The 27,186-nt window shown below is 44.5% G+C and overlaps 1 protein-coding gene across 1 annotated transcript; it reads right to left on the reverse strand.

The window, feature by feature from the left end:
• Positions 1 to 1,598: 1,598 nt before the first annotated feature.
• Positions 1,599 to 27,186, reverse strand: LOC125157025 (uncharacterized). Its single transcript, XM_047843274.1, is given in 19 exon segments — positions 1,599 to 1,818; positions 1,820 to 2,693; positions 2,799 to 3,426; positions 3,429 to 3,664; positions 3,667 to 4,212; positions 4,215 to 4,268; positions 4,271 to 4,550; positions 4,552 to 6,341; positions 6,454 to 6,857; positions 7,218 to 7,303; positions 8,935 to 10,095; positions 10,865 to 11,110; positions 11,162 to 11,430; positions 11,974 to 12,056; positions 14,035 to 14,143; positions 15,182 to 15,500; positions 16,331 to 16,574; positions 16,810 to 16,915; positions 26,940 to 27,186. Coding segments are annotated over 19 exon segments (7,902 nt in total).

The following is a 27,186-nucleotide window of genomic DNA, read 5'->3' on the forward strand; positions in this document are numbered from 1 at the left end:
GTTCTCGCTCACGCCTCCGTTTGGCCAGGCCTTCTCTAACTTTAGCCATGCACTCTCGGACTACTCCGGTGTGGTCAGCATAAAAATAGCATTCTTCTCTCAAGGCTGCACATAAACCTCCCTGTTGGAGGAAGACTAGATCTAGCCCCCTTCGGTTCTGTAGGACTACTTCAGAAAGGGAGGTCAGAGATTTTTCGAGGTGCGAGATTGAGTCCTCAAGTCTGGCTATATCCTCATCAGTGGCTGCCCTTAGGCTATTGAACCCCCGGTGCTGGATGGCTAGTGATGAGATCCCTGTTCCTGCCCCTATGGTACTGAGGCCAAATAAGGTGGCCAAGGTTATGGCCGTAAAGGGCTCCCGTTTTGTTCTTATTGACTCTCTTGCTTCCGTCCCTTCTGTCCACAGATCATATACAACATTTTCTCGGTGGTAAATAACCTTTGGAAATACTAATACCATGATACAATATTCGGCTGATGAATTAAAAACATTTCTGCTAACACATGGGGTGAGCCCTGTCTTAGAACAAATCCACCAACTGTCAGGAGCTGGAATTATCCATTTAGATTCATTTATAGAGTAATTAGTCGGGGCACAGAGCTGGATATGGCTACAGGGGACCTTTCCTATACAAGTCCCATTGCCAGTGACTGCTTGCAGTGTGAGGCCGGGGCTCTTTCGATTCCACCTGCAAGCTGCTGGCGACTCTTCTCCTGATTGTGAAAAAGGGGCAGCTAGACCTACGGCTTCGTAGAAGGGGGGTTTTATATCATAACACAACCAGCAGGCCCTTGTCGCCTCAGGGTCCGATCGGTTTAAGGCCTCATATGCTGCTGTTAGCAATTTCCATAGGGAGTCTATGCCTTCTGGGTTCTGACTTTCTTGGACAGCTTGTGCTTTTACTCCTGGGGTAAGGACGGGGGTCCTGCTGGAGGGAGTAGTGGGGATCTGCCTGGGCATAGGCTCGTCTTTTTTTTTTTTCCTAATACCTGATTTGGCCCCACCGGTTGTACAAGAGGGGAGGCTTTTAATTTTATTTGAATGGCAGTCCCAAAGAGGGGACGTTGATATAAGTAGAGTCCCCAAGTGAGTCCTAAGACCCATCGCCTGTCTTTTTTCCTTTCCTCTGTAAATCTTACACGAATGAGGTTACAGTTTTCATCATACCTGGTGCGGGTACATGGTCGGACATAGGACATTTCAATAAATTGGGGTTTTACTTTCTACTTCCATTCCCCATCATTGGAGGTGACATAACTCCGGGCTGCGCAATAGAGGGTTTCAAACCCTCCACATGTGCGCCTCATCGCCCCCGTCCTAAATCCCGGACATGCATAAAATCCATTTCTACTTATTGATACCCTCCTTTGCAGTTGCCTCCATTTACCTCCTTCCATTTCTTCTAATGGACTAACTTTTTCTAAATTGAAATATAGATCTGGCCACCAGGTATTTAATGGGGCAGTTCCTAGGGTTTTGTTGTAGACTTCATGAGTCTCTAAATTAGTAATTTCCCATGTCAAATTATAGGGGTTGTGGGGGTTTGGATCTACAGACAGAGTTTGCAGAACAATCAAGAGGAGGGCAAGTACCATAGTTACGGTTTAGTCCGTTGGTGGCGTAGGGTCAATTTTAAAGGATTGTCCTTAGTCCGGTCAACAGTCCAGGTTGTCTTTGAGGGTCCGATGAGGTCTGAGAACGGGTCCACCGGTTTGGCGTGGGTGTAATGGATCCAGGCGGCGATTCTGTCTACTTTGATGGCCGTAGGCGTTGTCAGGATGACCTGGAAGGGTCCTTTCCACCTGGGTTCGAGTCTCCTGCCGATGACGTTTGACGAGGACCCAATCCCCGGGTCAGAATTGATGAGGAATAGGCGGGGCTCCAGTCTCATAAAGTTCTTTTAATTTGGGCCATACATCTTCATGGACCCTCTGCAAGGCTTGTAGGGAGAGCAAGAGTTCAAGACCATTATCGTTCTCAGTTTTGACAAGGTCATCTTTTAGGTTAGGGATGATGGGGGGTGGTCTACCATGCATTATTTCATAGGGTGTGAGTCCCAGTTTGTATGGGGAGTTATGCACCCTGAACAGAGCGTAGGGGAGAAGGACTACCCACTTAGCACCAGTCTCCATGGTCAATTTGGTTAGGGTCTCTTTTAATGTTCTGTTCATTCTTTCTACCTGCCCTGAACTTTGGGGTCGGTATGCACAATGTAATTTCCAATCAACCCCAAGTATGGAAGCCAGTCCCTGACTTACCTTAGAGACGAATGCAGGTCCATTGTCTGACCCTATCATTACTGGAAAACCATACCTGGGCAGGATTTCTTCCAGGATCTTTTTGGCTACAATCTACGCCGTTTCATTCTTGGTTGGAAAGGCTTCGGTCCATCCTGAAAAGGTATCTACAAAAACTAGCAAATACTTATATCCATATTTTCCTGGTTTTACCTCAGTGAAATCTACTTCCCAATAGGTCCCCAGTCTGCTCCCTCTTTGTCTTGCCCCTGATGTCTGAGGATTACTACTCGCATTGTTGAGTTGGCACACAGTACATTTAGTGACTACTTGATCAACCTTATCGGAGACATTTTTGATTCTCAGTCCACTCTGTCTCATTAAATCTAACATTCGCCGGGAACCTAGGTGGGTGCTGTGATGGATCCGCTCTAGAACCTGCCATCCTAGCTTCTCTGGGAGTATAGTGTTGTTCTTGGAGTCTCTCCACCAGCCATCTTTGACTCGGGTCACAGGAAGTTTACTCATCCATTGAAGATTGCTTTCTGAATACTCAGGGCTGGGGGGCAATTCCCGGGGTCCGGGATCTGGCAGCTGTAGGGTCAGTAATTGCGCTGGGGGCCGAGCTATGTTTTTTGCAGTCCGATCGGCCAAATTGTTGCCCTGGGAAACTGGGTCGGTTGTCTTCTGATGTCCTGGGCAATGCACAATTGCTAGCTTTTTGGGTTCCCATATGGCTGCTAGTAGGGCTAGAATCTCTTCTTTATTTTTGATGTCTTTTCCTTCAGCCGTGAGGAGCCCCCGTTCTCTGTGTATCGCCCCATGTACATGAGCGGTGGCAAAAACATATCGGCTATCAGTGTATACGGTTAGCTTGCGATCTCTTCCTAACTTTAGGGCCTGGGTTAAGGCTATTAGCTCAGCCTTCTGGGCCGAGGTTCCGGGGGGTAGAGCTTCTGCCCACACCACCTCGGTCTCTGAAGTCATGGCCGCCCCCGCATACCTTTGTCCTTGGTGAACGAAGCTGCTTCCATCGGTAAACCAGATGGCGTCTGCGTCTGATAATGGCTGATCCTGCAGGTCCTCTCGAATCCCATAAACCTGTGCCAGTATGTCACTGCAGTCATGAAGTGGGGTCCCCATGTCTGGATCTGGCAGCAGTGATGCTGGGTTCAGGGCCGTCGGGGGGGGGGGGTGAAGATGATCTTGTGGGGGTTCAGTAGCAGTCCCTGGTAATGAGTGAGTCGGGCATTGCTCAGCCATCGGTCAGGCGGCTGTTTGAGGATGCCTCCGATGGCGTGCGGGGTGGTGACTTGTAGTTCTTGGCCCATGGTCAACTTATCAGCGTCTTTTACCATCAGGGCAGTGGCTGCAATGATCCGGAGACAGGGTGGCCATCCGGCGGCCACTGGATCTAACTTCTTAGATAAGCGACTGGCCTGTGCCAGGGCCCCAAATGTTGGGTTAGCACCACCTTAGCTATGCCCCGGCTCTCATCTACATATAGGTGGAAGGGTTTGGAAACATCGGGGAGTCCCAAGGCAGGTACTGATAGCAGGGCAGTTTTGATTTGCTGGAAGGCCTGTTCGGCTTCTTCCGTCCAACTAAAGGGCTGGTGATCTTTTGTTGCCTGGTATAAGGGTTTTGCTAGTTCAGCAAACCTTGGTATCCATAGTCTGCAGAACCCAGCTGACCCCAGGAATTCCCTCACCTGTCGTGGTGTCTGCGGTCTGGGAATACGAAGGACGGTTTCCTTCCGGGCATCCGTTAGCCAGCGTTGCCCCCCTTTCAGTAAGTAACCCAGGTAAGTTACCTCTGACTTGCAGATCTGAGCCTTTTTTGCTGAGGCGCGGTAATCTAAGGTTCCCAGAGTTCGCAGGAGACCTTCGGTTCCCTGGATGCAGGTTTTGGGCGTCTCGGCAGCTATCAAGAGATCATCAACATACTGCAGGAGAGTTATATTTGGGTGTTGTCTGTACTCAAATCTTCGTGTAGAGCCTCGTCGAACAGGGTCGGAGAGTTTTTGAATCTTGTGGTAGTCTGGTCCAGGTGAGTTGGCCATTTATGCCCCTGTCTGGATCTGTCCACTCGAATGCAAATAGCTCTTGACTTTTAGGCGCTAGTGGTAGGCTGAAAAAAGCATCTTTCAGATCCAGAACAGTATACCATTGTTTTTCTGGGCTGAGGGCGCTCAAGAGAGTATAGGAGTTAGGAACGGTTGGATGTATGTCCATCACCCGCTTATTGACTTCTCTCAGGTCCTGCACTGGTCTGTATTCCCCGCTGTTGGGTTTGCGCACGGGCAGCAGGGGGGGTATTCCATGCTGAGTGGCAGGTGCGTAGGACCCCGAAGTCAAGGAGGCGGCGGATATGCGGTGTGATGCCATTTTTGGCTTCCGCGGGCATAGGGTATTGGCGCACGCGGACGGGGTCCGTCCCAGGCTTGACCTCTATAAATAGGGCTGGGCGATGTTTTGCTAGCCCCATACCACCCGTTTCTGCCCACGCGTCTGGGAAGCGTTGAAGCCAGGGCTCGATACCCTGATCCAGAGGAGTGGGTTTCTGATGCAGCCTGTATTCATCTTCCAGTCTCACAGTGAGTACAGATATGGGTTGGTTGTGAAAGTCAGTCACTGTGGGTCCTCCCGGTTGGAAATGAATTTGGGCCCCCATTTTGGTAAGCAAATCCCTCCCCAACAGGGGGCAGGGGCTGTCGGGAATGACCAGGAAGGAATGGGTTACCTTCCCAGTCCTTAAGTCTACAGTCCTTTGAGTTGTCCAAGGGTACTTTTTTATTCTGGTGGCCTCTTGTACCCAGGATGATTTTTCAGATACTTTTCCATGGGGCTTGACCAGAACTGAGTGTTGTGCCCCGGTGTCAACTAGGAACTGGACCGGGATCCCCTCCACTTGCAACATTACCCTAGGTTCGGGGAGGGGATCCAAACCCCGTCCTCCCTATTCTGTATCTTGGGTAAACAGTATGGGAGCTGTTTTAGGCTGCCATTGTCCTTGGCTGGGGCGGGGTTGTTTCTTCTTGGGGCATTCTCGTATCCAGTGGCCTTTTTCTTTACAATAGGCGCATTGATCTTTATCTAAGTGCCGCCTGGGAGGGCGTGTTGTTTGAGTGCCTTCTGGGGGTGGCTGTTCTTTCTGGACTATAGCGGCCAGGACTTTAGTCATTTTCTCTGTGGCCTTGATCTGTCTCTCTTCTGGGGCGTCCCTGTTGTTGTAGACCTGTTGTGCTATACAGAGCAGATCCTGGATCTGTTTACCTTCTAAATCCTCTAGCCTTTGGAGGTTTTTTTTTTTTTTTTTTTTTTTTTTTTTTTTTATGTCAGGAGCTGCTTGATTTACAAAGGACATAACGACAGCAGCCTGGTTCTCAGGGATTTCTGGATTCATGGGGGTAAACTGTCTAAAGGCTTCCATTAGTCTCTCTAAGTAAGCAGCTGGACTCTCTGTCTTTCCCTGTATGACCGAATATAGCTTAGCCAAATTGGTGGGCTTGCGAGCAGCAGCCTGGAGACCCGCCATCAGAGTCTGGCGATAAATGAGTAGCCTTCCCCTACCTTCTGCCGTGTTGTAGTCCCATTCATCCTGTGGAGGTCTGGTTAGGGGGAAAGGCGCATTAATGAGGTCAGGGTTAGATGTCGGCTGACCGTCGTCTCCGGGAACCAGCTTTCTTGCTTCTAATTGGATCCTCTCTCACTCCTCTGTAGTGAACAGGATGCGGAGGAGCTGCTGACAGTCGTCCCAGGTGGGCTGGTGGGTGAACATGACACTGTCTAAAAGAGCTATTAGGTCTTTAGTGTTATCAGAGAATCGAGTGTTCTGTGTTTTCCAGTTGTACAGGTCACTGGTGAAAAAGGGCCAATACTGGAGTCGGGGGATGCCTGTTTCATCTGGGGGTCCTATTTCCCACAGGGGTAGGGCCACAGTGGAGCCGGGGAGGCGAGGGTTTGGCTCACGCTGGGTGAGCCCGCGGGTTCCGCCGGCTGGCCCCTTGTGGTTGGTTTCGTTTTCAATGGGGCCCGGCGCGGCTGCTGCCTCCCGTCCTCCTGGTTCCGGCGCAGCTGCCACTTCCCGTCCTCCCGGTTCCCCTAGGGGAGGCAACTAGCGGGGCGACTGGCGGGGTGGCTGCTGCGGGCAGGGCCCGGGGTACAAGGGGAGGGGGATGATAGGATGGAGGGTCTAGGGATAGTAGGTCCTGACTATCGGTCAATATGGGATACAAGGGTGCAGATGGCGTCTTTGGCTTTGGGGGGTCTGCGGGCCACATGGCAAGGGCCTTACATGCTCCTGATGACAGGAAGGGGGCCAACCAAGAGGGTGGATTTCCTACCAAATCTTGCCATACTAGAATGTAGGGAATCTGATCGGGGTGCCCCTCGCGATCCGGTAGAAAAATCTTTGACTTCACCTTAGCGATTATAGGGAGGCAAAAAGTTCCTTCGTGTGGCCATCCAACGCTGAAGGTTGGCCATTCGGAGCGGCAGAGGGTTATTAATTTTCCCCTCCGGATGTCTAGACTCAAATTCTGTCCTCTGGTTCTAACATCTCTGAAGTTAGCAACAAGGAGAGAAAGAGGAATGCTTTGAGATTGGCCCATCTGTATCCTGGAGGTGGAGAAAAGGATTGAAAGGAGAGGTAGTAAAGTTAGGAGGATTCCCGGTTGTGCCAGGCCAGGTCACCTGTGAAAGAGAAGGGGGTCAACGCTTAAAGGTTACAGAATAAAGAACACAACACATAGATCGCTAGCGCGTTTCGGGTGTCTGTCACCCGGACAGAAGAATTCCGACGGGCCCAAAAAGGTGCCCCAGATGGGTGCCAGTGGACGTCTCCTACTGGACCCGACTGACTGCCCTATAGCCCGTCCGCCAGGGCTGTGTCAGTCCCCGATACAGATCCCGTGCGGGAGAGAGCCAGAAACGAACAGACGATATACAGACAGAAACGGACAGAGCCGGCTCACTTACCGATCGGTCTCAGGGACGACCCGTTGGCTTGGGGTCTGGTGGGCTTGGGGGGGGGGGATCCCGGACGAGCCCCCAAGTGATATGCCCTCATTTGAGAGACCCCCGAAAACAAACCACCAGAGTCCAGAGTCAAAGCCAAGCGGCAAGGGTTGTTTATTGCAGGTTCGAACCCGGACCTCCGCGCACTCGTTGCTGGTGACGCTAAGAGGCCCCGAGCGAGGTTTTTACAGCACTTTTATAGACAGGCACAAACAGGTTATGGGGAAGTTAGGGGTTTTTCGAGGTTACAGAGCTGTTATTGGTTGACATTTAAATTTGAACACTCAGCAGAACTTGATTGGTTCCCGCCTTTAGGTCAAACCACAACCGGGCACGCCCTGGCTGGTTCCAGGAACGGCAGAGAAGCAGGGGGGGGGGGGTGTCTTTTCCTTGCGGTTGTGGGTACACCTGATAATTTTTCTTTAGTCTCTCAAGTAATGTATATAGGATGGGATTGGTGTTGGAGACAATGTTGGACTTGAAAAAATAAGTCAGACAATTCTGAGACATCTGAATAAATATTTAACGGTTTCCAAGTTTTCAATCACTTTTTTAGAATAGGCTGAATCCTTTAAGATATTGATGGAGGAGGAAACATCCTTAAGTAATAAAAATATGGCCAAGAGTTCATCCTTTTGTACTGAAGCATATGGGGATTTTACACATTTAGAAGTAGGACCATAATATGCAGAATAACTGGATTTGTTGGCATCTGTAAAATAATTAGGTCCATTTACAGGTACTGACTGTACAACTCGAGGCATGATAAAGGAGGTGGTTTTGATAAATTCAACTAATTTGGATTTAAGATAATGGTTGTCTATGTGACCTATATAATTTGCAACTCCAAGTTGCCATGAAATGCATTGCTGATATGCCATGGATATTTGTGCATGAGACAGAGGTTCTATAATTGTCTCAGGGTCTTGGGTTGTTATTTCCTTAAGTCTCTCCCAACTCTTTAAAATTAACATTCCTGTTTTGTCTAAATATGTAGATAATTTTTTTAAGGCTTGTTGGAAAGAAATATCCGTTTTAAGATTCCATTAGCCTGCCAAAGTATTCCTGCAGGAGAATGAGGTAACAGTAAAATTAACAAGGAAACAGGTCGCAAGGAGTTAATTCAAGTAAGCTGATTGGAAGCAATTTTTTGTTCAATCCATTGTAATTTTTAGGGTGCTTCCGGAGTTAATTTCCTAGGGCTATTTAAATTGGAATTCCCTTTAAGTACATCAAAGAGATGAGTCAGTTGATAAGTAGGTATACCTAGAGTAGGACGCTACCAGTTAATGTCTCCTAGTAACTTCTGGAAATCATTCAAAGTATGCAAGGTATCTCTACGAATTTGAACATTTTGAGGCATTATTGAATTTTGTACTAATTTTTGACCTAAATAGAACAAGGGATCTTCAAATTGAATTTTGTCTTCTGCAATAAGGAGGCCATATTTTGAGAGGGTTGCCTGAGCTGCTAAAAAGAGTGCATGTAAATCATGTCGTTCGGGTAAAGCTAATAGGATTTCATCCATGTAATGGATGATCTTAGCATGAGGAAACTGAGATCGTAAATATCAGAGAGGTTTTGCAACAAAAAGCTGACAAAGACTGGGACTATTTAATATTCCTTGGGGTAAAACTTTCCGCTGAAATTTGCTTATGGGCTCCTCATGATTAATTACAGGAAGGGAGAACGCAAATCTCTCCGAATCTTTAGGGCTTAAGGGAATGGAGAAAAAACAATCCTTAAGATCAACAATTATAATTTTCCAATCTCCAGGGATAGCAGCAGGCGTCGGAAGGCCAGGCTGTAGAGCCCCCATAGGTTGTATGATTTTATTTATGGCTCGGAGATCAGTCAGCATTCTCCATTTTCCAGATTTCTTTTCTATGACAAAAACCGGAGAATTCCAGGGACTAGTTGAAGGTTCAATATACCTCGCCTCTAATTGTTGAGAAGCTAAAGATTTTAAAGCTGCCAGTTTTTCTTGAGAAAGCGGCCGCTGCTCTATCCATATGGGCTCATCAATAAACCATTTTAAAGACAGCGCATATTTTTGTTCTCTGGCAGGGGCCGCTAGGATACATTTGGATATCCTAGCCTTGTGGCTTTGTGTTTGGGGAAAAATATCGAGGGGTGTTTTATTGCCTTGTTGAGTTTTATCTAATTCCTTCAGTGGGTCATATCCCATGGCACACATTATATTTTTATTTTGAGTAGATATAGATGGGATATTAATATATGCACCCCACTGTTGAAGTAAATCTCTACCCCACAGATTAATGGCAATGTTAGCCACATAGGGTTTAAGAGTTGTTATCTGATCCTCGGGTCCTTCACATCTCATAATCTGTTGACTTCTTTTTATTCCCCCTAAGGAGCCAAGTCCTGTAAAAATTACAGGTATGTTCTCAACAGGCCAAGATGAAGGCCAAAACTTTTCAGATATGATGGTAACGTCAGCTCCAGTGTCTAGTAATACTATAAAAGATTTATTATTAATTTTAAGATGTATTTTGGGGCGAAGATCTTTCAAAAAAGTTTGCCAATATAGTTGTTTCCCAGTACTGCCAAAACCTCCAGTTCTGATAACAGGATTGCTTTGGCCCTCTATATAAGGAAGAATAAGTAATTGAGCAATTTTATCTCCTGGTTGAATAGTATAAGGGTTACCGGCCAGTATCATAACTTGAATTTCATTTTCATAATCACAGTCAATAACACCAGGATGCACATGAATACCTTTAAGTGTAAGACTACTCCGTCCAAAAATAAGGCCTACTGTGCCTTTTCCCAAAGGTCCATAGATTCCTGTTCTAACTGTAACGACACCCAAGGAAGGCTGTAAAACAACTGGGTCTACAGCAGGGAGATCTAAGCCTCACTCCCAGTTGTTGCATGACGGAGGTCTGTGACCTGTCGATGTTGTGGTGTTGAGACCCATTGCTGGCTGGATAAAAGCTCATTTTGTTTGTTGGGCCATGTGATAGGCCCCGTGATAAGTTTCCCTGATTTTGATCAATATTAGGAGGTGGAAGAGGATGCCCATCTTTGTGATATTGGGAATGGCACTGATTGGCCCAATGATATCCTTTTTTATAATGAGGGCATAAAGCAGTTGGAGACATTAATTTAGATAGATTATTAGCACTGGTATTATTAACATTATGCTTATCTTTTTTAAAAATTTGTCCTTTATTTTTCGACAGTCTTTTTTTTTCATGTGGCCACTTTTTCCACAACCAAAGCATTTGGTGTTAGATTTAAAAGGGTCTGTCCCTCTTATAGCAGCAGCGAGGAGGTTCATATTGTAAAGTGGGGTACCAATATCAGCATATGCTTTCACATAGTCAGCCATGGACCCAACAGCCACTCTTATAGCAGGAAGAGCTCACTGGCATTCTGAATTAACATTATCATAAGCCACAATAGGAAGCAACAAATCCCTTAGGCCTGCTTGAGGAGTTGTTTTAGCCAAAACATCTCTTAATCTTGCTACAAAGTCAACATAAGGTTAACTATGTCCCTGTTTAACATTTGCAAATGAGGGGGTAACCTCCCCTGGGGTAGCTATACGTTGCCAAGACATCTTACAGCAATTGTTGTATTACTTGTTGTATTGCTTGATCACTCAAACCACATTGATCTCTTAGTTGAGAATATTGTCCTTGTCCACAAAGTTGTTCCTTGTCAATAGGAATATTATCATGAACGTTTCTTTCCCCATGAATCTTAGCTTGATCTTCCCACCAAGTCATAAATTGTAAATATTCAGCACGGGATAAAACAGTTCTAGCCAACATTTCCCAATCTTTAAGAATCAAGCGTTCGGTGTCAGCAAATGCTGAAAGTAAGCCCTGCGTATAAGGAGAGTTAATGCCAATTTAAGATCTTTCAAAAATTTTTACAGGGATCTGAGAGTATTCAGCATTATAGCTTCCATTAGGATATTGTGCATTTGGTGAAAAAGCATTCAGAGTAACCGGAAATATTTCTGATACCGGTTGTATCAATTCTAAATCTCCTTCCTGCTTAGCTTTTATCAACCCTCGCATCAGAGGTGGAATGATAGGGCCTTCATGTTCCTTGGAAGGAACTATTATGTGAGGCTGGTCATTAGAAAAAGGTTTGGAAGTGACTGGAAAGGCAGTCTTTCGTTTAACATGAGTAGCAATTTCTGTATTTTCAGTTAAAGCAGTAGGGGGTATACTTTATTATAAGGGAGGCAGTAGCCTCCAAGTTATCATTTGTGGGTGGCGGTGGAGGCCATTCTGGTAAAGTATCTTCCTCAGGCACTATAGCTTTGATCTTCAGAGGAAGATTCATCCTCACAACTATCAGATGTAAAATCCAACTCATCTCCTTCTTCTTGATGAGTTTTTAACTTAGGTGAACATATATTTTGTTCTGAGTCAGGCTGTAAAGCCATCTCAATTAAAGAGCATAAAGACCAAACTTTTAAAGAAATGATATCTCCATTTTGATGAGCACGTCTAAGCGTTTTCATAATTAGTCTCCATTGTTTAAGGTTTAAACGATTTTTCCAGACGGATTAAACCAATAGCAATGTTTTTTAACCAAGTACCAGAGCTCATCAAAAGTTCCCCTTTTCACTTTTACTCCTGAACTTTGCAATAAAGTACAAAGTGATTTAGAGTAAGCGTCATGATCATGAGACTGGGAGTTTCCCATCCTTCACTATCCCAAAGCCAGGACTTACCTGTCCTACTGCTCTGTTTCGGTCCTCTGTGACTGTAAACCAAAGTAGTCTCGAAGACTGTTTTCTGTGCCGTATCCTGCCAACTATGCCAATTGTTGCAGGGTGTATGGCCGGAGTCGCAAAAAATGAGTCGGCAAACAAAGTGCAGTTAAGTGAAGGTCCTCATACTCCAGTCGGAATGAGGTCCCGACTCCAGAATGAAGCTTCTTTTTATTAGGGTAATTGCTAAAGACTACGTGCATAAAGTCAGCTAAGCAAGTGTGTTAATCAATCTAATGGTTTAGCTTTTCAAGGTTGAATTTCAAGTTACTTGGTTTCTATAACACTAGGAAGGGTCAGGTGTCAAGGAGGATCCAGCCCTGGACAATGTTAATGGCTCTAGGCGTTCCTTACTAGCAGCAGCCACCTTCAGCTGTGTAAACATGTCCTAAGGCCTTGCACCTTCTCCAGCCCTTCCCTTTTGAAGTCTTTTCCTTTGATGCTTCTCTCCTGCATCTCCCACATCTTGTCTCTTTCCAGTAAATTCCATTGCAGCCTCAAGAGCTTCAAGGGGGGCCAAAACTTGTTTATCAATGGAAGTCTGGCTTACAGACTCTTTGGTAGTATTTATCATAAACTTATTAAGCACATGGGCTGTCTGGATAGTATGATGCAGGCTGACTCCAGCTACAGAGGCAGAGGCAATAATGCCTACTGCTGTGAAGATGCCCGTGATTAACAGGCCAACAAATCTTTTCTGCCATGCAGCAGAGTGCCAGTGTCAAATAAGCTTGAAAGCACACCTAGTCCTGATGGATGCATATAGGGCTCAGACCTATTTAACAGGAACCCAGGCTGAGACACGGTGTCTAAGTACTAACTAGGAGGATATATTTAATTGGGTGATGATATTATTACTTATGCAGGACATAAACCAGCCCTGAGAAGTAGAGATATTATAATTAGTTTCTAGTTGTTGGACCTGTAAGGTGGAGGTAGCAAAGAGAACGTAGGGAGAAGGGACACAATTAGTAGTCCATGCAAGTTGGACATTGTGCAGGGAGGCCCAAGTTAAGTTAACATGTCATTTTACATAAATTTCACCATGGCTAATTGTAGTGTGAAGAAGGGAAGACCTAGCTTCCAAAGACTAACAAGCCAAGGTCCTTTTAATTTCCCTTTATATGCAGAAATTATAGGGCCAGACAAGCCTCCATCTTTCCAAAAAAATATCCTCCTTACTAGACTGGCCAAAGGATATGGTCTTATTAGAATATTTTGTTTCAAGATGTCCTCTAGGATCCCTGTCAATAATAGTCCAATTACCCCAGTGAAGATTATGCTCAGTCTCTCCATAACAGGTTGCCCAAGGAATGTTGTTCCAGGGGTGGTCTGAATATTTGAGACTGGAGCAAGCTATAACATTAGGAGTGTGAGATATGCTTGTTTTTTTTTTTTTTTTTTTTTTTTTTTTTTTTTTTTTTTTGCGGTATATCAAAGCTTGTGGCTGAGAAAAAGGTAAAATTGTCTGGCCTGGTAGAAGTTTTGGGCTGTACATGTAAAAACCAGTTGATTTTTAGTTTAAGGCAGGCAGATAAATTGCTAAGTTTAGTAACACACATACTGAAGTAAGCCACCATTCAGGTCTCGGCATATAAAGCCAATGTTCTTGTTTAGTTTGGAAGGGAGGGTTAAGGTTGGATCCTCCCATGAACTCAGTGTCAGTATTGCTAATAGGCATATCCTGGCCTAGGAGGGCTAGGCTATTGAATATAGGTGGGTTAAGGGGATGAGCCAAATATGAATATTGACCTTGGCCTAGGCAAATGAGGGCAAGGAGTAGAATCAGTGTTGCTCGTATCGAATTTCTGTCAATGATGGAGATCATGGCCATCAGGTGCGAGTCAGGAGTGTATGTAATACCATTGTGTTGTAAGAGGATGCTGGCCTGGTTAGACAGGCATTTAAGGCTTCCTCATGTTATATCAGGGGCAAGGACTTGCGTTTCTGGAGTGGCTTCAGGATGAGCAGTCCATAAAGAGGCTTCATCCATCTTGAAAAAGGGGGCTGGTGGCCGCTCACTCAGAGTCATTCTCTGGAATTTTTGGTTCACTGGAAGATATCCTGGGGGTCTCCACCACGCCATGGTACAGCTTCACCAACTGAGAGGGGTTCCACAGAAGTCCAGAATCTGAAAGAACACAAGCATTATCCTCTACCCCAGGTGAGAAGTTTAGTGGGCCCAGACCATGTGGGCCCCCCTTTGGGGGTTTTGTACAGCACCATAGGGTGAAAGGGCTTCTCTTCGTTTTGAAAAGTGCCATTCAGTTAGTAGTCAGTCCCTGAGGGTCAAGATTTAAAAAATTAAGCGTAATCATAGCATGGTCGAGGAGAAGTTGAGGTTGTAATGTAGACCACCATGGGTATGTTCCCCTTTTCTGTTTTTGTTTTTGTTGTTGTTGTTTTTTAACATGGTTTTTAGAACACTGTATGCTCGTTCTATAATAGCTTGGCCTTGTGGGTTTTAAGCAATACCTGTAATATGTCAGATATTCCATAAGGCACAGAAGTCACGAAATGAAGAGGAGACATAGTCTGGGCCATTATCTGTCTTAATTGTGTGGGGGAAGCCCCAGGCTGCAATAGCATGCAGAAGATGCTGAATGATCACTTTGGTGTTTTCTTTTGTATGAGCTGAGGCAAAAATAACACCTGAATAAGTATCTATAGATGCATGGATATACTTATGTTTACCAAATGCAGGGTAAACGTTAACATCAGTCTGCCAAATCTCACTAGGCTTGAGGCCCCGGGGTTTTGTTCCTGCTGGGAAGGAATTCAGGGGATAGTAATTAACAGTCTGAGCAGAAGTAAATGATTTGCTTGGCCTCATTCACAGTAAGGGTAAATTGTTTTCTTAGAGCTTGCCAGTTTTGATGGTAAAGATTATGGGAGGCTCTGGCTTCAAAAAGAGGATAACATTCTTGAGAAACTGTTGGGAAAATGAATAAAGTTTTACACCATAAGATGGCCGACGGGACTAAAACAAGCTCTGGTCTCTAGCTTGGAGACCCCTCTTCCGGGTTCTTCTTGCCCTGTTTGTGGAGCGGGCGCCCGCGTGCCAAAACCCTATGGAAGCTGACAACTATAAATTACCCTTCCCACTTGCATTCAGCGCTCAGATCTTTGGAGAAACGGTCTCCTCTGAGCCCACCAGTGTTAAATAAACCTCTGATCCACCGAGATCTCCACCTCCGAGTGCCGCTTGGTTTTTCCACCAGCGTTCCATCCTGGTTCCCTAACATATTTGGTTCCCTGATTGGGAAACCCAACTGCGCCGGCCCATTGTTGCCACTGGTTTGGGAGAATGACGAGGTGGTGATGGAATGAGGATTCGCAAGGGAGAAGGCGCACCCTGCCTGAATTTCAGCAGTCTCCCACTTGGTCGCCCCGGGCCAACCCTGCTCCGCCATTCCTGCCGGACTGGAGGAGACTTGGCAGGTGAGGACCTGGACCCGACGTCGGAACCGGTAAGGCTGGGGCCCAATCTAGCCAGGCCCACTCACAAGAGTGGAAGGGGGGGCCTGATCACTCCCCGGAGACCTCAGAAGTCTCACAGGTAGGAATTCTGTGAGAGGGAATGTAATAGCCTCTGGTGTGTATGTGAGTGTGAATGTGTGACTCGGTCTAGCTTGCTTGCCGACTTCGCTTCTGTGCCTCCACGGGCAGGCATCCTTAAGGTCCCCAGAAGCCCATGGAGTCTGAGTGGGCTCGTCTGCGATTCCGTGGTGAATGGCACACACTCTGTGGTGGCATCGGAATAGTTTCTGATCGTAAGTCACAAAGCTGAGACCGCTATGGCTAAACGTCCCCTAAGTTCCTTCAGGACATGGACAGATGGGCATCTGACCGGTCTCTTCATTAGAGGGGACACCCCTATCCCTCTGTCTGTCTTTGTGACTCCACCTCACGGGAACATGGGGTCGGGACAGAGCAAAGAAGGGGTTTTGGGGAGACTATGGAATTAAAATAACCGCTGGCATGTTAAGGACCCTATGTGAGTTAGAATGGCCCACTTTTGCTGTAGTAGGGTCCTCTGAGGGAACCTTGGATGTCCCAATGGTCCGCTGCATCTGGCATGTTGTCTCCAGAGACCCAGGTCACCCTGATCAATTTCCATACATCAACTACTGGCTTGAAATTGCCTGAAATCCTCCGCTGTGGGTGCAATTCATCCATAGCAAGCAGAGCCAGGCAAAGGTTTTAGTTGCTTTATCCAGAGACTCAACCAGGGAGCCAAAGAAGCAACCCACCACTTCCCTAGTGTGTGCAGGAGACCCGGAGGAAGATCCTGTCTTTCTGCCACCTTATGACTCACCGGGCTCCCTCCCCCCACCGGTACGAAGAGGCTCTCCTCTGGGGGATCAGAGCAGGGGCTGAGAAACCCATGAATATGACCAGCAGCAAGGGGATTCCCCCGGGGATTATCATGCGAGGCGATGCGAGGCTTACACCCTCTTTGCTCCAGAGGCACAAGAGAGTCGTGACAAAAGGATGGGGAAAGTCTAGCCGCCAAAAGGGGGGAGGCCCAGAACCTCCTTAGCAAGGGGTCAGTGGGCCTACTGCAAGGAGAAAGGACATTGAAAGAATAAATGTCTCAACCAAGGAAAGTCCCAGAAACCCAGCCGATATCAGGAGGAATCTCAAGAAGGGAACCGTATTGGTCTGGCCGAGATAGAATCATACTGAAGGGGACCCTGGCTCTCTCCCCCTGTTCCTCTGCCTAATAGATGTGAGGGATTCTCCCTCATTTCCCAGGTTAACAGTTATAATTGGAGCCAACTGTGGTTAGTCTACCTCGGGATGGGGACTTTAAAGAATGTTCCCAAGCAGTTGCTGAAACTCCATTCATTTCGGGGAAATTCCCAGTCTTCTCTGGACTGATGTGGACTCCATATTTCCACTTTGGTGGAACAATAAAAACATGGCGTCTGCTCCTCTGAGTTAAGGTTTTGAATTAGGTTTTCCTTCTCTGCCTTCTACTGGCACCTTGCCTCTTCTGCCTTCCCCCTACCCCTGCTATTTCTGCACCAGCTTGGGTGTGGTCTACGTAACTGGTTCCTATACCCTCCTCAGTACCTCATCACCATTGGCTCCTCCTCCCATCCTCAAGGTCAAGGAGTAAAGTGCACCCCCTTGGACATCTAGGTATTTTCCAAATAGAATAAGTTGCTAAAGCTTTGACTACTGACACGGGTTTGTGTTTTTAACTTCTTATTGCAGAGAAATTAAGGCTATTTGGACCTATTGGAAAACATGCTTTGTACTTAATTGGTTCATGAATTTACCATGTAAAAAAATTCTGGTGTAAACACCTCTCAGTTGGTTACTAAGTCCTCAATTGGAGACTAAGGTTTCCTAAGAGTTAAAATTCTGCTAAGTGTACTTGAGACTGATGGAAATAAGGAAAGCAACCCTGTATGTAGGCAAGTAGGAGGTATGTAAGAAAGATATAAGGAATGGAAATACATTTTTGTTGAGGGTAGATGAAAGTGATTTTGTCCTAAATGAGACTGGCTATTTGGAGAGAAATGGCTTTGGGACGAAGTTTGAAGGCAAAGGAAAGTTGTAGAAAGTTCATGAAGGGAAATCTTTGGAAAGGAATTTTATGTGTGCTCAGGATGGACTAAGGTTGAGATGAATGGAATTTAAGGTTGAAATTCTTCTTTTCTCTCTGCTCAAATAAAAAAGTTTTCTTGGACTGTTGACCTGCTCTTGATAAGAATGCAAACAAAGCCTTGTCTTCTGGGCAAACCAAAGTTTTAGGTTTGATCTTTATCAGGTCTTTGATTACTTAGTTAAAACTTCTCAATGTTAAAGGAACTAGGTTTTGGTAACAACTATATAATGCTATACATTCACCTTTAGGTTCTTTTATTGCCACCTTGGTTGAATAAATAAAGTTTTAAGATTTGTAATGATCTGTAATCCTATTTACGATGTACTTATAACTTCCTAAGGTTTTAGCAAACTTCCCAGGATTTAAATGATAAATGAAAGTCTTTTTTGACCAATTAGGCCCTTTTATTTGGGATGCTAAGTTACTTGGAAAGGCACTGTCATGCAATGGTAACCCTTAGGTTGTATTGCACAGATAAATGTTGTAACTGCCCAAATATATATGCAATTCCAAAAGTTTTAATGTTTTGGTATAAGGTCATCACTTATATTCTGATTATGTGTCACAGTGTTATGTGTCACAGAAATAACCAGATTTCTTTGTCAATTGCATCATAATGAACTCTCATCAGATCTTTAACGATGCCTGTTTCTGAGATTTTTGTTATTCTCTCACAAAACGTGTTTCTTCTTCAAGGAGATTTATAAAAAAGGACTTTGGGGAAAATTACAGGTATTCGACATCTTTAAGATTAATACTAAAATGGGTAAGAATTTCCAGAACTAAAAAGCTGCATTCAAATTGAACAAGAATTAGGAACATGGGATTAAATGAACTGAGGAAGATTACAGTTTTGTGATTCTTGTTGAAAATATTGCTGGTTCTCTAATGTTTGCTCTTCCAGATTAAGGAAAATTTCTCTTAAGATATCTATGATATACAGAAATGTCATAAAGTATTCATTTATACCCTGAAGCATTTATCTTTTCTCTCTGCATAACTCCCCTGAAATTCAAAACCTCTCAGTGAGTATTCTTTCCCTGATGGCAATTACAATTGTTTGCATAAGTTCAATAAGAATCTGTTCATCTTGTAACAGGTCACCATCGGAAATACTGGTTATTTTACCAAGGCTTTGACTGGAATGTCATATTTGAGAGTGACATTCATAGACTCAGATGTGACCAGACAGCTTTGAGGAACTAAGGTTGGCTTTATGAAACACAGAGCCATAAAGCCCCTTGGAAATGTTGGCCTGATACCTTGCTTACAGAGTTCCCAGCAGCCTCACCAGGTGAGTAAATAAGGGCACTTCCTGGTGGGTGCAGGAACCTCAGGATATCTTGGGGACCTCATGAAGAGGAGTTCGCCCCATTCTACAGGTATTGCAGGCCTGTCTGATGGCAAGTATTTGTCTTGACTTCTGGCCTGGAGAGGCTACTAAAAGTTCAACCCAGAGATTCCTTATAAAATGTTCCAGCAAAGCAAACTTTAAAAGATCCTCATGATCAATCGCTATTCTTGCTGAGCTTATATGAATAGTTAGGCCAGGTTTGTTAAGACTGGACTTGTTCTACAAATGCATTGGTCTCAATTTGGCTATCTCTGGAAAGGGGGGTTTTTAGGGAGAAAAACTATGTTCCAACAATGCACCATTATGGATGTTAAATTCTAGTTATGATTGTCTTTAAATGTTTGTTGTTTGCCTAAACTAGACAACTTGAGGTAAACTTCAGAAAAATTGTCACAGTATTTCATGTATAGACAATCTTCTGTGCTTGTTATTCTGTGGGGATAATAATAAGACCCCATGGGCATATGATTATTTCAACAACTGGAAAACAGGATGGATCTCTAAATATGCAAACCATATCTTCCCTAAACCTGATCTGACAGTTACCAGAAAACTGCCCCTTTTGAAGACTTGGAGGTGGACTTTACAGATATACAACCAACTAGAGGATTCAGTTTCAGGTATCACCCCATGGGTCCATCACTCCAGAGTTAAGAAGGCCAAGTCAGAGGAACCCTCAACGTGGCGAAGTGATCCAGATCAAGTCAACCCGCTTAAAGTGACCCTCAAAAAGACACTGGCCCCTGAGCTCTCTAGCCCTGCTCCAGCCACACCCCAGAAGCTGGCTGGCCTGTGCATGACAAAAGCTTGAGGAATCAACGTGTGGGCCAAGCCCAGGGGTTCGGATGCAACTCTGCCAGCCCTTCCCCCTTACTGGTGTCAGAGCTCTGATCTTGCTTCTTGCTGTTGGGCTAATAGAGACTGCACCAACAAACTGGACATGGAATGGATGGCAGACTCCCTGGTAACCTTACAAAGCCAAATAAACTCCCTGGAAGCAGTGTCCCTCCAAAATAGGTGAGCCCTCGACCTCCTCACTTCAGAAAAAGGAGGGACTTGTATCTTTCTGGGGGGAGGAATGTTGCTATTTTGTAAACCAATCAGGAATAGTCAGGACTAAGGTTGAGGAACTCAAGGAAAGAATTCAACATAGACAACAAGAAAATATCAGTCAGTGGAGAGGATGGGATCTCACAGACTGGGCATCCTGGCTCCCTGCCCTGGCAGGGCCCTGCCTTTCCATAATTTTACTTGTGACCATCGGCCCCTGTATGCTAAATACCCTGGTACGTTTTATTGAAAACACTGTTGCTTGCCAAACTGCAGCACGGATCTTAGCCCTCCGAGGGTACCAACCCCTAGAGCTAAAAAGTGGTGCCTAATAAAAGATTTTTTAAAAGGCATCAAAAGGGGGAATGTTGGGAAAATGAATAAAGTTTTACACAGTAAGATGGCCGACGGGACTAACACAAGCTCTGGTCTCTAGCTTGGAGACCCCTCTTCCGGGTTCTTCTTGCCCTGTCAAAGAAGGATAGCCTTGTCAAAGAAAGTGCTGCGAGTTGGCAAGTGGATGTTTACAGGGTCCTGACCTAACAACGCCCAGCATCTCCAACATCCCTTTTGGATTAATTGTGCTATGTTGAATATGAGTGCGGTGAGAGTACTTTTAAGACTTATGGGGGTAAAACCAAGGAGGAAGATGGTGGCGTAGGAGGACGCTGGGCTCACCTCGTCCTGCTGATCACTTAGATTCCGCCCACATCTGCCTAAATAACCCAGAAAACCACCAGAAGACAAGCAGTACAGACTCTCCGGAGCCAAGCGTAGACGAGAGGCCCACGGAAGAGGGTAGGAAGGGCAGAGAGGTGGTGTGCCCTACACCCAGTGGCAGCAGGGAGCTGGGGCGGTGGAGCAGCAGCCCACCAGGCCAGGCCAAGCCCCTGAGTCTGGCTTGCAAAAGGCAGAGGGGCCGGACTCCGTGAGTTCTGACAGCCAGTGGGACTTAACATCTGGAATGTTTTAAGTCAACAGCTCTGCTCAGAGAGTGGAAGGGCTAGAGGACAATGGGAGGGAGAGTTGTTGAGCCCTGGAAGACAGAGTTCAGCTCGGTGGGGGACAAAGGCACTGGTCAGTGCCATCTCCCTCACCCATCCCCCAGCCAAAATCCCAGAGGGAACCAGTTCCTGTCACGGAACTTGCTTGCACCGTGCAAACACCCAATGCTGTGCTTCTGTGGATCCATCCCTCTGACGGGTCTGCCTGCCCCCTCCCAGTGTTGTAAGGCCCCTCCCTCAGGGGACCACTGACGGCAAAACGAGCTAAGCTTGCCCCTCCCGCCCCTGTGCACCTTGCGGATCCACCCCGGCTAATACGCCAGATCCCATAGAAGCAGCACCAAAAGGCTGGCAGTGTGCAAGTAGCCTAGACAGGGGCCACACCACTCCATGGTGAGTCCCGCTCCTGGGAGAGGGGAAGATAAGGTACACACCAGTCTGACTGTGGCCCCAGCGGTGGGCTGGGGGCAGACATCAGGTCTGACTGCAGCCCTGCCCACCAACACAAGTTAGTCCAGACAGCACAGGGGAAGTGCCCTGCAGTTCCACGCCACCCCAGGGACTACCCAAAATGTCAAAACGGAAGAATTCAGCTCAAAAGAAACTCCAGCAAGTAGCGACAGCTAACGAATTGATCAAAAATGATTTAAGCAAAATAACGGAACATGAATTTAATATAATAGTCATAAAATTAATCGCTGGGCTTGAAAAAAGTATAGAGGACAGCACAGAATCTATTGCTACAGAGATCAAGGGACTAAGAAACAGTCAGGAGGAGCTAAAAAATGCTATAAATGAGCTGCAAAATAAAATGGAGGCGACCACAACTCAGATTGAAGAGGCAGAGGAGAGAATAGGTGTATTAGAAGATAAAATTATTAAAAAGAGGAAGCGGAGAAAAAGAGAGATAAAAAAATCCATGAGTATGAGGGGACAATTAGAGAACTAAGTGATGCAATCAAACGTAACAATATCTGTATAATGGGGATTCCAGAAGAGGAAGAGAGAAAGGGGCTGAAGGTGTACTTGAACAAATCACAGCTGAGAACTTCCCTGATCTGGGGAAGGGAAAAGGCATTGAAATCCAAGAGGCACAGAGAACTCCCTTCAGACATAACTTGAATCGATCTTCTGCGCGACATATCATAGTGAAACTGGCAAAATAGAAGGATAAAGAGAAAATTCTGAAAGCAGCTAGGGATAAACAGGCTATAACTTACAAAGGGAGACCCAAAAGAGTAGTGGCAGACCTATCTACTGAACCTTGGCAGGCCAGAAAGGAATGGCAGGAAATCTTCAATGTGATAAACAGAAAAAATATGCAGCCGAGAATCCTTTATGCAGCAAATCTGTCATTCAGAATAGAAGGAGAGATAAAGGTCTTCCCAAACAAACAAAAACTGAAGGAATACATCACCACTAAACCAGCCCTACAAGAGATTCGAAGGGGGATTCTGTGAGTGAAATGTTGCAAGGACCCCAAAGTACCAGAGACATCACGACAAGCATGAAACCTACAGACATCACAATGACTCTAAACCCGTATCTTTCTGTAATAACACTGAATGTAAATGGACTAAATGCACCAACCAAAAGACATAGGGTATCAGAATGGATAAAAAAACAAAACAAAACAAAACAAAAACCAAAAAACAAAAAAACAAGACCCATCTATTGGCTGTCTACAAAAGACTCATTTTAGACCTGAGGCCACCTTCAGATTGAAAGTGAGGGGATGGGAAAACTATCTATCATGCTACTGGAAGTCACAAGAAAGCTGCAGTAGTCATACTTATATCAGACAAACCAGACTTTAAATTAAAGGCTCTAACAAGAGATGAAGAGGGCATTATATAATAATTATAAGGTCTATCCCTCAGGAAGAGCTAACAATTATAAATGCCTATGTGCCGAATATGGGAGCCCTCAAATATATAAAACAATTAATCACAAACGTAAGTAACCTTATTGATAAGAATGGGGTAATTGCAGGGGACTTTAATACTCCACTTACAATAATGGATAGATCATCTAGACACAGGATCAATAAAAACACAAGGGCCCTGAATGATACATTGGATCAGATGGACTTGACAGGTCTATTTAGAACTCTGCATCCCAAAGCAACAGAATATACTTTCTTCTCGAATGCACATGGAACATTCTCCAAGATAGATCACACACTGGGTCACAAAACAGCCCTTCATAAGTATACAAGAATTGAGATCATACCATGCATACTTTCAGACCACAGTGCTATGAAGCTTGAAATCAACCACAGGAAAAAGTCTGGAAAACCTCCAAAAGCATGGAGGTTAAAGAACACCCTCCTAAAGAATGAATGGGTCATCCAAGCAAGTAGAGAAGAAATTAAGAATTATATGGAAACAAATGAAAATGAAAAGGCAACAATCCAAACGCTTTGGGATGCAGCGAAGGCAGTCCTGAGAGGAAAATGCATTGCAATCCGGGCCTATCTCCAGAAACAAGAAAAATCCCAAATACAAAATCTAACAGCACACCTAAAGGAAATACAAGCAGAACAGCAAAGACACCCCAAACCCGGCAGAAGAAGAGAAATAATAAAGATCAGAGCAGAAATAAACAATAAACAACATAGAAACCAACAAAACAAAACAGAACAAAACAAAAACTGTAGAGCAGATCAACGAAACCAAGAGTTGGTTTTTTGAATAAATAAACAAAATTGATAAACCGCTAGCCAGGCTTCTCAAAAAGAAAAGTGAGATGACCCAAATAGATAAAATCCTTAATGAAAATGCAATTATTACAACCAATCCGTCAGAAATACAAGCCATTATCAGGGAATATTATGAAAACTTATATGCCAACAAACTGGACAACCTGGCAGAAATGGACAAATTTCTAAGCACCCACACACGTCCAAAACTCAAACAGGAAGAAATAAAAAGCTTGAACAGACCCATAAGCAGCAAAGAAATTGAATCATTTATCAAAAATCTCCCAAAAAATAAGAGTCCAGGACCAGATGGCTTCCCAGGGGAATTCTACCAGACATTTAAAGCAGAGATAATACCTATCCTTCTCAAGCTATTCCAAAAAATATATAAAGGGAAGGAAAACTTCCAGACTCGTTCTATGAAGCCAGCATTACTTTGATTCCGAAACCAGACAGAGACACCGCAAAAATAAGAGGACTACAGGCCAATATCTCTGATGAATATGGATTCAAAAATTCTCAATAAGGTACTAGCAAATCAACTAAAACAGCATATGAAAAGAATTATTCACCATGATCAAGTGAGACTCAAGGCTGGTTCAATATTGGCAAATCAATCAATGTGATATATCACACTAATAAAAGAAAATAAAAGAACCATATGATCCTGTCAATCGATGCAGAAAAAGCATTTGACAAAATTCAGTATGCTTTCTGAATAAAAACCCTCGAGAAAGTCAGGATAGAAGGAATATTCTTAAACATCATAAAAGCCATGTATGAAAAGCCCATAGCTAATATCATCCTCAGTGTGGAAAAACTGAGAGCTTTCCCCATGAGATCAGGAACATGGCAGGGATGTCCACTCTCACTGCTGCTGTTTACCATAGTGTTGGAAGTTCTAGCATCAGCAATCAGGCAACAAAAGGAAATCAAAGGCATCAAACTTGGCAAAGATGAAGTCAAGCTTTCACCTTTTGCAGATGGCATGATATTATACATGGAAAACCCGATAGACTCCACCAAAAGTCTACTAGAACTGATACATGAATTCAGCAAATTCGCAAGATACAAAATGAATGTACAGAATCCAGTTGCATTCTTATACACTAATAAAGAAGCAACAGAAGGACAAAAAGAGAAACTGATCCCATTTACAACTGCACCAAGGATCATAAAATACCTGGGAATAAACCTAACCAAAGATGTAAAAGATCTGTATGCTGAAAACTATAGAAAGCTTATGAAGGAAATTGAAGAAGATATAATGAAATGGAAAAACATTCCATGCTCATGGATTGGAAGAATAAATATTGTTAAAATGTCAATACTACCCAAAGCTATCTACACATTCAATGCAATCCCAATCAAAATTGCACCAGCATTCTTCTCCAAGCTACAACAAGCAATCCTAAAATTTGTATGGAACCACAAAAGACCCCGAATAGCCAAAGTAATATTGAAGATGAAGACCAAAGCGGGAGGCATCACAATCCCAGACTTTAGCGTCTACTCCAAAGCTATAATCATCAAGACAGCATGGTATAGGCACAAAAACCGACACATAGACCAATGGAATAGAATAGAGACTCCAGAATTGGACCCACAAAAGTATGGCCAACTAATCTTTGACAAAGGAGGAAAGAATATCCAATGGAAAAAAAGGCAGTCTCTTTAACAAATGGTGCTGGGAGAACTGGACAGCAACATGCAGAAGGATGAAACTAGACCACTTTCTTACGCCATTCACAAAAATAAACTAAAAATGGATAAAGGGCCTGAATGTGAGACAGGAAACCATCAAAACCCTAGAGGAGAAAGCAGGAAAAAACCTCTCTGTCCTCAGCCGCAGCAATTTCTTACTTGACACATCCCTAAAAGCAAGGGAATTAAAAGCAAAAATGAACTATTGGGACCTCATGAAGGTAAAAAGCTTCTGCACAGCCAAGGAAACAATCAACAAAACTAAACGGCAAACAATGGAATGGGAAAAGATATATGCAAATGACATATCGGACAAAGGACTAGTATCCAAAAATCTATAAAGAAATCACCAAAGTCCACACCTGAAAAAACAAATAATCCAGTGAAGAAATGGGCAAAAGACATGAATAGACACTTCTCTAAAGAAGACATCCAGATGGCCAACAGGCACATGAAAAGATGCTCAACATCACTCCTCATCGGGGAAATACAAATCAAAATCACACTCAGATATCACCTCACTCCAGTCAGAGTGGCTAAAATGAACAAATCAGGAGACTATAGATGCTGGAGAGGATGTGGAGAAATGGGAACCCTCTTGCACTGTTGGTGGGAATGCAAACTGGTGCAGCCGCTCTGGAAAACAGTGTGGAGGTTCCTCAAAAAATTAAAAATAGATCTTCCCTATGACCCAGCAATAGCACTGCTAGGAATTTACCCAAGGGATACAGGAGTGCTGATGCATAGGGGCACTTGTACCCCAATGTTTACAGCAGCACTTTCTACAATAGCCCAATTATGGAAAGAGCCTAAATGTCCATCAACTGATGAATGGATAAAGAAATTTTGGTTTAGATACACAATGGAATACTACATGGCAATGAGAAAGAATGAAATATGGCCTTTTGTAGCCATATGGATGGAAGTGGAGAGTGTTATGCTAAGTAAAATAAGTCATACAGAGAAAGACAGATACCGTATGTTTTCACTCTTATGTGGATCCTGAGAAACTTAACACGAGGACATGGGTTAGGGGAAGGAAAAAAAAAAAAAAAAGGTTAGAGAGGGAGGGAGCCAAACCATAAGAGACTCTTAAAAACTGAGAACAATCTGAGGGTTGATGGGGGGTGGGAGGGAGGGGGGGGGTGGGTGATGGGTATTGAGGAGGGCACCTGTTGGGATGAGCACTGGGTGTTGTATGGAAACCAATTTGAAAATAAATTTCATATTAAAAGAACAAATAATAATATCAAAACCAAAAGAAAAAAAAAAGACTTACGTGGGTGAAGAGCCATTCTATTTTTAAAACTTTTTAAACAATAGCTTGCCCAATTAATGCGGTAGAAAAATCCTTAGGATTAAGAATATATAGCTGTAGAGGAAGGTTGGGATCTTTCCTATCATAACTACGAGAGGTGAGAATGGACTGAACATCGTCCAGCTCCTTCTTTGCTGCCGGGGTGAGCTAGCGCGGTGATGTTAAGTTAGGATCACCAGAAAGCAGTGCCAGGAGGTTGGTTAAATGGGCGTTAGTAATGCCCAGGAGAGGACGAATCCAGTTTATGGTGCCCAACAATTTTTGTACATGGTTAAGAATACGAACATTATTAGGAATAGTCTGAATGAGGGGACGAATTTGAGTATTAAACATGCGTAGCCCCAGGTAAGAAAATGGAGTCGACCTTTGTACTTTTTCAGGGGCTATTTTTAAACCCTGTTGGTTTAGTTGATCAGGGAGCAT

The sequence above is a fragment of the Prionailurus viverrinus genome, chromosome X, assembly GCF_022837055.1.
Source record: "Prionailurus viverrinus isolate Anna chromosome X, UM_Priviv_1.0, whole genome shotgun sequence".
NCBI lineage: Eukaryota > Metazoa > Chordata > Mammalia > Carnivora > Felidae > Prionailurus > Prionailurus viverrinus.